This window comes from Labrus bergylta, chromosome 12, assembly GCF_963930695.1.
Source record: "Labrus bergylta chromosome 12, fLabBer1.1, whole genome shotgun sequence".
Classification (NCBI taxonomy): domain Eukaryota; kingdom Metazoa; phylum Chordata; class Actinopteri; order Labriformes; family Labridae; genus Labrus; species Labrus bergylta.
Genome location: NC_089206.1, coordinates 25815140 through 25827540, shown reverse-complemented (window position 1 = coordinate 25827540; position 12401 = coordinate 25815140). Strand labels below are relative to the sequence as shown.

Here is a 12401-nt window from a genome sequence, read left to right as displayed (position 1 = left end):
AGCCCAGACGTTGAAATCGTGTTTGCATGAAGAATGGCAGAGCGGAGGACTTTTCTAGTCTAAGACAAGCGGGCAAAATGCCTTGCTGTGATACTCACACCTATAAATCGTAATCTATTTTTTTTTTTTTTTTTTTTTTTTTTTTTTTTACTGATGTGTATGTTTGAGATGGTGTCATTCATAAATATACGTATGGGTAGTCATACAATGGAAGCTACATCATTAGGAAAAAATCTCCACTGTAAGAGTCTGTTGAAATGCAGACATGCAGCTTGTTTAAGAGAATGTTTGTTACTCTATGAAACCATCCATGTCTTCTCCACCATGTCTCCACATGTTGCTGCCATGATGTTTTTATAAGATCGACAGCATGAAAGGACCTCAGATATCACTGTCAACATCACTCAGCCTGTATCACTCTGCAGCCTGCTCATTAGGAAGCCTCCCATCTTTTCAGACAAAGCCTTCAAAATGTCTTGAATACTTTGTGGTCGGATTAACAGATTTTCTCTGAATGTCTTTGTCATTGCTGTTAATCACAAATGATTTGAACTGTCTTATCTTCCTTCGTCTTCAGAGTTAGTTTATGCTCTCATATCAACATTAAACTAATCAAAGTGTAAATTTAACATCAAATATAATAAAAGAATAACAAAATATCTATATTAAAGGCTTTATATGCGATTTATGGATCCAGCAGATGTCGCCCTTGAGCACCAGCATGAAACCAAAACAACTTGCGGTGCCTTGTTGTGTTAGCATGCTAATGCTAGCGATCTTTATTATGCTCGTATCTTCACACTGCATGTAAATTTACCTGAAATGAGCGTGATCTAGAAACACAGTTAAGCAGTGAGTACAGTATGTTATTCTTCTTTTCTCTAGTCCCTCAATTAAACAACTTTTATACACAAGGGGAGGAGTCAGCCGGCCGTCCCGGCGATGTAAACAAAGTGAAGACAGTGGGACTCGGGTGTTACACATTGTAGACAGTCATGACTCACAGAGTTATTTTCAGAGGATATACTTGATTTCTATTATATTTAAGTGTGAAAAATCACATATTCTTCCTTTAACGTAACAGAGCTGTGCAGGATTGCGGCAGGAGTGTACAGACATAATAACACTTAAAAATACAATTTAAACATTGTACTTTGCTCTTTTAATATATAAACACGTAAATGATATAATTTTCTCCATCTTCTGATTTTTTTTATTTTTTATTGGGTGATATTTAGGTGTACACTTAAAAAATAAGCTCTTCAAGTTTTCTGCCTCTTCCAGCACTGATATTGTCTATCTTGTAATTTGTGCATATATATATATTTTTTTTTGACTGTGCAAATTATTTAATAAAATACATTTTTTAACACGTTGAGAGGGATGACATTTTGTCCAGTAATATTAAAACTGTGGATTTGAAGAAGTTCTTGGCAATTTGGTAATTTTAACATCGATGCTCTTCTCTGTTTCTACAATCCTCTTCCAGCTCTCAGCGTGTTTGGGCAAGAGCTCCCATCAGGCCCTCACGGCTGCACGGAAGGAAGCTGTTACCCTGCGACAGGAAACCTTCTGATTGGACGGGCCGTCAATCTATCTGCCAGCTCTACATGCGGCCTGGATGGACCGGAGCATTATTGCATCGTCAGCCACCTGCAGGTCAGAGCACATCAGAACATAAGAAGTTTCATACACAGTACCAGTTTGCTTGAGATGCAAAGGAAGAAGCATGACCCATAAATTGAATGGGGCCATCAATAATAATTGGTAACAGATTTTTGATTCATCATGCACAGGATTAGCCCACCTCTAGAAGTTATCATATCCGCTCAGTTTGACTCTCCCACCTGCCTGCTCTGTCTGTCAGCACCCTGCTACACCTCCTTTACAATACACAGCACCCTGTAATCAATGGGAAGGAAAATGGGATGGTTTGTTTGTTCTTTTACACAATCATTCATCTTCATCCTTCTGTCTCCACTCTTTCCATCATTTTATTGTTCATCTGTCCGTTTGTTTGTCGCCATGTCTCCATGAGCATGTGCCCCCAGCCACTGCCCAACCCCTCTGCTATACAGTACCAGCCCCCAGGTGTAGACACACAAGTCGGCCACACCTTAGTCACACACACAGACTCCCTCTATTAATTTTTCCTTCCCTCTCAATAGACCATATTCCCATGGCAGCCATGTTGCTGTGACGTAACGCTCAGGGTGTGAGACATATCGTTTTCATCGTGTCTCACTAGCACGCTCCAGGTTTAAGTCTCACAATCTCACAAATCTGAGCAACTGTTTTTATTTCAAAGCGTCCAGACTGATGAGAAAGTAAGAGGCAATGGACACTGAAAATATGGAGACACAGCTAGCCACATTATGAGTTAAAAACCATATTTAATAACCCATTTGCTATCGCTAACATTAGCATTCAGCCATTTCATAGTTAACATTTACATTTTTTGAATCACATAAAGGATAGGAAAGGAGTTTATTAATGCTCAGGCAGCTCAAAACAATTCTACACAATTTACACAAAAAACCCAAAAGTGTTTTTAAAATTCCTAAGAACTTCCTGTCTTGTAAGAATGAATCCAGATACAGATATTTTTGTGAAATACAAAAAGACAAAGATACAGCTGAAGAAACAGATAGTAGCTTTGTGTTACATCCTGAGTTCATACCTGTGTGATGCAAGACCACAAGGTATTTTACTTGTATACAGTATGCAGCGATCGTGTTTCCGTTTTTGGGTACTTAACACAAATCCTAACATGTTGAAGATCATGTTGACAGTCCCCTCTGCTGCACCCGTTCACTACATCTGTTTCTCTGCACCAACATGTGTGTACCTGTGCTTCCATTGCCTCAGGGCTGGGATATCCTATTGTGTCAACTTCCAGGTCTGATTGACACTCTCTGATTGGTGAGAGGCCGTCTACAGAAAGAGGCAGGATACGGTGACAACCTGTCGGACTATAAATCCAGGTGCCGACAGTCGCAGGTCTGTCAGAAGCATATTTAGAGGCCCACAACCTTCGTCTCACTGCTTTTAAATGTTCAGGAGTTCATCAATCATTTGTGTTTGACAAAGGTTCTCTGAGGTTGTGTTTTGTTCCTTGTGAGATCAGATTTCATAGTTTTCTATGCACCAGGAGAAGCATTGCATTTGGGGAGCTGCTGCAGAGTCAATTGCCTTGAAGACCTGTTAAAGGGGCCTCGGTTTGGCCCTTACGCCCACCTGGTTGAGTTGAAATGAAACTGCAATTTTTAGACAAGCTTCCATTGAAGAAAAGAGACAAACAAAATAAAAGTGATGGAGGAGAAGAGAAAACAGGGAGGGTTAAATGACCAAATGGAAATATGACTCAAAGAAAAAAAGAGAGGTGAGAAAAAAGCAAAATAAATTTTGTAATAACTACGGCCCCAATGGTCCATGGAAATCATACGTTTTTTTGCAACTGAATGTTATTCTGAAAAGTTACTGTCCCAACATCCCAAATTCTTGGTGCTTTACCTGGTCGAGACTTTTGAAACCACCAAGTGAGAGTTGACAGGACAACCTACAGGGACGGCTGGTATAAATGAGCGAGCAGGGCTAAGCCTTCCCTTTCTTATCTGATGAAGATGAGTAAATGATTCTACAAATAACTTACAGTTTTGAATTTTGGTGGAAGCTAGAGTTTCAACCAAATCTAAGCCCTCACACTGTAGCATCCTCCGCTATTCACCTCTGTAGTGTAAATGAGTGACAGGTGTCATGGCCTTGATTAGCTGATCATTTGGGCTAAATCATTCAGCCCACAGGCCACCGACTTTTCACCAATGACACAACTTTAGCTTTTACAGGCTTTAGGGATGCTTAGAAACCAACTTAGCATCTCTTAACTTAAGAAATGATCTAGGAAGGAAATAGATTGTTTTTTGAAGTTAAAACTACTGCGATCACGATGCCCATTCTGTTAGCTTGTTAATGGCAAATTGAGAGGGGGGGCTGGGGGTTATGTGAACAAGTTTGAGCAAAGAGACGTTGTGTACATGTTTACAAAGAACCAAAAGAATTTCACAAGTTGTAATGTGAGAATTTTTTGGTTGAGTTTTTTAAATTGTTTGTTTCATTCGTTTAGTTCTGGCCATGGAAGATGTTCTTCAGCCACCAGGTTTAGTGTTTATGTTTATGTGTGCATTAAAATCTTAGTGTCTGTAAAAGAAGGCATGAAATAAAAAGTGAGTGGAGGTCTTGCTGCAGATTCAGAGTGGTGAACTGAATGAGCGCGTTAAGGGAGTGCGGTTTTCTTTTTTTTTAGAGCCACCATCGTAGTGTGACAAAGAAGTGTTTTCAAATCAACATCAGGCTTACATCAGTGTATTGTTGGAGCAGAAAGCCTCATCGCTGAGCTCACCAGGCTTGACTAATGGGAGATAAATAAGAGCTCAAAGGAGGGAGGGACGGTCCTAAAGCCACACAAGTTCAGACCAAGCACCAACTGAAGCTTTAGAGTGTGCTTAAGGGAGAGATGGAGAGGAGTCTGAAGGTTTTTATACTCATATGAACATCAAAACGGACAATTTTCTAAAATAGTAGACGCAGTGACAACGTCTGCTGAACCTTTTTCTGTCGTCTTTTTTTAAACTTTTATTTTTTTAAGGTTTCTTAAGTTGTGTCGCAAAACCACATGACAAAAACTCAACAGAATTTGCACGTGGGTTGGCGGAAGTTAAATTTATTGACATAAAAAGACAATGTCACTACTAAATTCTTGTTTTTCCAAATGAATGATTTCTTTTTATTTTTTTTTCTTTTTGGGCTTTTTATGCCTTTTATTGAGAGACAGGACAGTCAGAGATGGAAATCAGGGAGAGAGAGAGAGTGGGGGAATGAGCCACAGGTCGGATCTGAACCCGGGCTGCCTGCTTTGAGGGCTGTAGCCTCTGTACAATGGGTGCACATTGGCAAGGCCAACAGCAATTGATTTTGCAATTATTTCAAAAAGGGGTCTTAGGCAGGAGTCATTTGTAACTGAAAGAAAATCTTTTTTTGTTATTGGACCTTCATTTCTGTCAACACTATAAAGTATAGACATTCTCTCTGTGTTAGGATGAAATGGCTACTGTGCAGAAAGAAAGACCCTTTCCAGAGCGAGATGAGGATTTGTGTAGATTTATGCTGGGATTACGTCAGGAAACTAAAATAAGCAATCATGCATTTAAAAAAAAAAAAAAAACATAGTCTCACTTACAAGTAGATGTGTGTGCGTGTCTACTTCTGGTCACCCACATACATTAACATCCCCATGTATCCGCACCTTCCAGCACACTTTAAGCATCCTTTTTCAATCTCTTTAACAGCCATGTTGTTGTTAGCAGCTTAATCACCCCTGACAACAACCTAATTAAGAAACGCTGTGCTGGAATCTACTGTTCATCTGTGCCAACTCACCAGCCCTCTCTCCCTGCTCCCCCTTTTAATGGCCCCCCTTGCTCTCAAATGTACCCCAGCATTCTTCATCGGCCCCCTTCTTTGTCTGTTACCTCTGCGTGTTGAGACCCCTCTCCACTGCACACCCATTTCTCCCACCTTCACCTTTCTTTCTCCGACCACCCTTTAAAAGTTTTGGAGAACAGCCCTTCATTCAAGCACTTGCTCTTGGACTGGGTTCCCCACATTCATGTATCATTCCCATGCCCTCTGACTTCAGCCTCGTCCTTCTCCCCTTCCTCATCAATGTCAGCTTTATGTCAGTGCTTTACTCAGTATGTTGAACACACACAGTTAAGTTGATCTATGGTTAAAGCTCGATTAGGCTGTTAAATTAGACTACAGTATAAAAGCACCAGGAGAGAATGGATTTATTGATGGTCATATATCGGACTCTGCTACAGTAGGTTGCTGTATACTCCCTCTCAGCTTGTTACTATTGGACCTTCTGGTTGACTTATCTTATCACCTACCAAACAATCGACAAACGAGAGAAGTGGCAAACTGGCTGTATGTCAAACGGTGAAAACATCTTTAACACAGCTTTATAGCTCTGTACATTCTGTACGGACTCTACACTTTACCGTGCGCTTTGGTACCTTCATATTGTTTTGCACTGTACACATGCAAGAGTAAATCAACCCCTATTGTATTTTTTAGGTGTTGGTCCCACTGTATGAATTGGACTTGGTATGATTTCAGTCAGACGAGCATGTTTACATGTACCGGTATTTAAAAAGTCCAGTTTTAGTCTGATGAACATAACCAATCTACTTTTTTGAACATTATGTAAACCTCCCGACTGAATCATTCATCATTTCTCTTAAAATCTAGTTTTCTAGTAGGGCTGGGCGATATGACTAAACATGTTATCACATGAATATGTCATATCAGTCCCCTGCGACATGATTGGCTGTTTGTCATCTTTTTCTTCTTCTCCTAAATGTAAGTTGGTAACTAGCGTTTAAAGCACATTACTGCCCCCCTTTCCCAGTGTTTGGGTAATGTATAGACATTTAAATCTATCAAACTTTTATCGATTATTTGTGGTATTTAAATTGACAAAAATTACATTGCAATAATTACCTTTATCATTTCAAAGCCCAGGACGATTTTCTAGATCCTCTTCATTCCTCCACATTTACCAGCATGTCTGCTTGTTTTGATATTTAGTTTAACTGTTGCATCTTTAATCAACCCCTTTGTCAATAACTGCACTCCACTGTAGATCCTGTTTGAACCTATTTCACATGCACACTTTTCTACAGATGTGTACATATCACTGTGCATGTATTCAACTCTTCTAAAACTTATGACGTGTGTGTGAAATCACAGCATGTTTTCACAGAGTAGGCTATGCATATTAGCAAAGTGCTCAGTATTGTGTGAATGTGACCCAAAACAACTCAAATATAAAAATAAAAGTTTGCTGAAAGCCAAATATTTGTAGACCATCGATGTGATTTCTATTCATGTCCAATTAGAGTCCCATCCCCGTTCCCCTCTGGCTTTGGTTCCTTTCACACTGATGTTGGCACACAGAGGCACATACCTCTCATTATTTCAGTTTGAAATATTAAAGCCTTAATCTGAGGAAACAGGTCACTCACAGGGGCACACAACCTTTGTATGCAGAATGAAAACAAGCAACGTCTTATTGTTTGATGCACAGCTTTACACTAGAAGAATTGCTGCTTTTTAAAAACTTACCTGTCTGCTTGTCAAATTAGTTTATAAATACGGTGGCCGGTAGGGGTCAAACGCTCAGCAACTGATGAAACGACATCAGTTGCTTTACTTTAGAAAAACGCACAGCATATATAGAAACACTGCACATTCAAAAGCAAATACAAACTACCACAACAAATGAAAAGGCTGAAACGCGCTGCAAAAGAAACAAACACGCTGTGTTAAGGATTAACTTGCAGCGTTTCGTTGTTTTCTGGTTGTGTGTGTTTTGACTTAAGTTTTGTTTCTGTACTTGCAGCGTCTTTGATGCTTATGCAGTTGTTTTGCCTATTTGCAGCGCGTTTGTGTCTTTGCATTTGTTGTGGTAGTTTGCATTTGCGTTTAGCAAAATGTTAAAGTTTTTTCTATTTCACATTTGAGGACAAACAGCTTCACCTCAGTAAAGTGTGTTTCTGTCCTCAACAGGGGTCTGACAAGTGTTTCGAGTGTAACTCCCAGCATCACTACGACCCGTACCGTCACAGAAACAGCCACCGCATCCAGAACGTGATCTACCTCATGGACCACAATGGAGAAAACACCTGGTGGCAGTCTGTCAATGGTGTGTGTGTGCATGTATTGTGTATTTGATGTCAAACCGTTTACAAAACACTAACAGGGTCATCTTGTTCATTGTGATGACTACGTTCTCATACAAACACAAAGGAAAGCCCTGAGAGGAGTGTAAACAAGCTGGGGATTCTTTTTGACATTCAGATTAATTTATTAACAAATGTGTTCATGACATGTTTTTTTCTTCCAATATATATAAGTTGCTTCATTTTTAAATTCTATGAATAGAGTTGAAAAAACTGTGCGAGTTACTTTTTTAATAGATTTTTTCGGCCTGTTTTTTCAGATTTAAAAAAAAAAAAACTTAGAGGGAATCTGAAGGCCAAAACTTTTCTGCCCAGGCACCAGATGGCCTAGTGGTTATGTTGCATGCCCCAATGTATGAAGATAGTCTTTGTCGCAGTGGCCTTGGGTGCAAATTCGACCTCGGCCCTTTGCTGCATGTCCTCCCCTTCCAACATTTCCTGTTTCTCCTCAGCTAATTAAGCCAAAAATGGGCTTAAAAATCCACTAAAATCTTTATTTCAGTCCTAAACTCAGGAGAGAAACATTTATTTCAGACTTAGGGAAAATGTGTTCTTGATATCCATTATTCTCTTACCTCTTAAGATTTAAAGATTCAAATCCAGATTTGTAACAAACTTTCACATCTTTTCGGATTTATCGAAACCATTTACTGTAAATATGAAACCAAATACATGAGGGTATCAGTTTTATTCCATGATTTATTCAAAAAATACATAGTCCCTTTTAAAGATAGTCTGTGTCCTAAAGGGTTGGAAAACGTAATATTTTGATGAACACTCAAAAATGCATTAACAAGGATGGTAAAAAGATGTTGACTGTGTTGCTGTGGTGTTGACTGACGTATTTTCCTCCCACAGGAGAGGAGAATGTCAGCATCAGACTGAACCTAGAGGCCGAATTCCACTTTACACATCTCATCATGAAGTTCAAGGTATGCATGTCTGTGGGCTCCTATGTGTTTGTTTTTGTTTGTGGATTTCCTGTTTGAGAAGGGTTTCCATACTGTATGTGCTTAAACATGTCAGGGGGCCATACTTGTGCAAGTGTGTGTTTGTTGTGTCAACTCTGAATATTTCATGGCTGCATTCCACCAGTTTTTATCCAACTGTATACTGATAACAGCACAACTGATAGCAGCAAACAAATAGTGCAGATCAAAGACTGTAGAAGAAGAAGAAGACGTAGCCTGATGGTTTCTCATATCACGCCAATGTAGAGGTGCTTTAAACCTGCTTTCTTTGTATAGACCAACAGGGAGCCACTCTTCTGGTTGCACAAAAATAGGTAGTAAGGAAGCAGATTTGAAATGACCCTTGTTCTCATCTGATTTAATAAACATCATCCTAACTGTCCCACTTGGCAAGCTGTCTCTAGTTCAGCATTATGTAAGAATTCTTTAGGGCTCCGAGCTCATCAAGAAGCCTGATAACGACCAATTCATTTGAATCAGGTGTGTTGGAAGAGGGAAACATCTAGAACATGCAGGGCAGTGGGATACCAGGACCAGGATTAAGAAACACTGCTTTAGGGCATTGCTGCATGTGATTGACAAGTGCGTACGCGAGCGGCAACCTCCAGTGTTGGAAAAAGTGCAAAAAAGTGCAGTTCCTCCAGTGTCCACCTGAGGCTGTCTCTAAAAGCTAAAGAATCCCCTTTACAGTAGGTCCAGTATAAAAATGTCAATTTTTAGTACAGCAGAAATAAACACGTTTACAGCTTTGTTTGAAAATGGTTTTGGTCTCTGTTGCTCATTTCTTTATTGGTAAAAACAGACAGGGGTGATAAGATTACATGACAGGTGGATGTGTTGAAGCTTGTTGGGCCTACCTCGACTCCACCTCTTCAGAAACCAATGGCTGACCTCACCGAGACTCCATGTTTTATACAGTTTGTGTGGGAACCACAAACTGGTCACATTAGCACCAAAACAAACTCCAAGATGCATCCTAAACCATAGTCCTTTAACCATCGCTGACATCACAGAGCCACGTCAGTCTATGTTCCAGATATACAGGTCTGATGAGTTGCAATCATAATGTAACCTGTATTACAGTCATGCATAAAGATCTAAACCTATTAACAATCCTAATGTATAAACAAGAACAATCAACATGTCAAACTAAATTTCTGGTAAGGCAAGCAGCAGCAGGAGTATGAAGTTAAAACGACTGAATTCTCTCTCTCTCTGTCCTCCTCAGACTTTCAGACCTGCAGCGATGATGATCGAGCGTTCAGCCGATTTCGGACGCACATGGCGTCCCTATCGTTACTTTGCCTCAAACTGTACCAAGAGCTTTCAAGGGATTCCTTCCGACGGCCTGAACCACATCAACGATGTCATCTGTGAGGAGCGCTACTCCGACATCGAACCCTCGACGAATGGAGAGGTGAGCAACAGCAGCGTATTTAATAAAAGGACTTTTTTTTGTTTGTTTGTTTTTTAAGATAAGGCTGGGAAATATCTTCTTTTTTTTTCACAATGAAATCACTGCGAAAGAGACTTACATCATTTCCGTAAGTCCATCTCTTTTAATGTCCTAATTCACCTTCTCAGTCTGAGCCACACAAGCCTATTGGTCACCCCTGGCGGCGTAGTTTTCTACAGAGTTTCATTTAATTAATTCAAAAACGGCTAAACAAGGAAGTGTTTATCAAACATCACTAAAGCTGCAGGTAGTTTCTGTGTTGGGTCCGATCACAGATGCAGTTTTTATGCTGTAAGTAGTGCTCCCACAGGCAGGATGTTGTATGACAATTATCTCAAATGAACAACTGTAGCCATTTTCATGATTATGGAGCAAATGTTCCTCAGTGCAACTGTTTGGATCATTCATGTTTTAGAAAAGACCAGAGCCATATGGCACAGAGAGTTTTACTGAGCCCTGTGATATTGCACTGAAGTCTGTAAGCTCAATTTTAAGCGCTCACTGGTTGTTTAAATTGAATATCGTCTTCAATCCCTGCACAATAACTAATTGGATTTTCATCTGAAGGTCATTTATAAAGTTTTGGATCCTGCCATCCACGTGAAGGATCCCTACAGCTTTGACATTCAAGGTTAGTGATGACTTTCAACTCTGAATGTGTCAACACAGGCTCAGATCAGTGTGCCTCTCCTCATTATCTCTATTAATAAAAACGTTGACATTTACTGCACAGCACTCCTGATGAAGACTTTGCAGTTCAATGGAAAACAGTTTTAACTAGAAGTGGAACTTTGTGAAAATACTGTCTACCATTTAAATAGAGCTTTATCCTCATCTCATTATTTACTTCAGAATGATTTATTCAACTTTTGATTTATAACTGTAAGCATACAGCAAATGAAATGTGTATTGTGGATGTACTAACAAACTACACTTTTCAGAAACAGAAACATCACTGCTTTCAAAGAGAATTGTGTCAAGGCAATGAGACTAATGTACACTTTGACATCAGACTCAAATGTTTGCTTAGAAAGAAATTCACCTTATATACAATAGTCCTAATGAATCAGTTTTTCTTCTTCACAGAACTTTTGCGCATCACCAACCTGCGTATCAACTTCACCAAGCTGAACACTCTGGGAGACGACCTGCTGGACCGACGCTTCGACGTCCTGCAGAAATATTACTACGCTTTATACGAGCTGGTGGTCAGAGGCAGCTGCTTCTGTTATGGACACGCCTCAGAGTGCGCCCCAGTGCCAGGGGTGGACGCCCGGGAGAAGAGCATGGTAAGCTGGAGGACTTTGATCAGCTGTTTTCTTTTCATACTCCAATCTGTAATCATCTCCAAACATGCTGTGGAACTAAAGAAAAATGTTACATAAAAGACCAAAAAAGACGAGATACTGTTTGTTTGGAAATGAAAGAACCTTAGGCTTACACGCAGGCATACCACTGTTATTGACGATTCTTTTCTAACCCTCTTGCTTATCTTGATGTTCCATTGTGACGGACAGATTCATGGTCGCTGTGTGTGCAATCATAACACGGAGGGTCTGAACTGTGAGCGCTGCAAAGATTTCCACAATGACCTGCCATGGAGTCCAGCAGAGGCCGAGAACTCACACACCTGCAGAGGTGGGAATGCACACGCACACACACACAAACACACACCATAGACACACACTTATACACTTGAACAAACAGGCAGTGTTTCACAAAAATCTGAAGTAAGCCTGAACTCTGAAATGCAGATGAGCTTAGTTATTGCTTGTTAATAGTTGACTGCTTCCTGTTATTAGCTGCAGGGTCGATTTGATGGCTTGGAAATGTTTAACCAGGATTTTTACGAGACCTTTGCTGCACACTAATGCACACTCTAACACATGCATGTATAGAGTTAAGTTGCTGGCACAGATAGTACAGGTCAATGTGAGGACCGCCTGTGCTGCAGGGGAAAGAAAAGGAAATATAAAAAAAACAGCAATAACATGAATTAAGGAAACAAATGTGCCCGCCAGGTTTAAATGGCTTTCCATCTGCTCATGACATATCTAACTATTTTCAAAAGGAAAAAGCCACTCTCACCTGTTTGTTTTCACTAAAATCAGGGGCGTCGTAGTGGGGGGAAAAGTGGGACTGACTACCCAGAGCCCTAGTGGGGAGGGGGGC

The 12401-nt window shown here is 40.2% G+C and overlaps 1 protein-coding gene across 2 annotated transcripts in view; it reads left to right on the top strand.

The window, feature by feature from the left end:
- Positions 1 to 12401, top strand: part of lamb2l (laminin, beta 2-like) — a 51824-nt gene that overhangs the window by 18154 nt on the left and 21269 nt on the right. For both annotated transcript variants that reach the window (XM_020635347.3, XM_065961403.1), the window contains exons 3-9: positions 1490 to 1659; positions 7630 to 7765; positions 8661 to 8734; positions 10002 to 10190; positions 10797 to 10860; positions 11316 to 11518; positions 11747 to 11867. In XM_020635347.3, coding sequence (XP_020491003.1) covers positions 1490 to 1659; positions 7630 to 7765; positions 8661 to 8734; positions 10002 to 10190; positions 10797 to 10860; positions 11316 to 11518; positions 11747 to 11867 — 957 coding nt within the window. The remainder of the gene's footprint in view (positions 1 to 1489; positions 1660 to 7629; positions 7766 to 8660; positions 8735 to 10001; positions 10191 to 10796; positions 10861 to 11315; positions 11519 to 11746; positions 11868 to 12401) is intronic.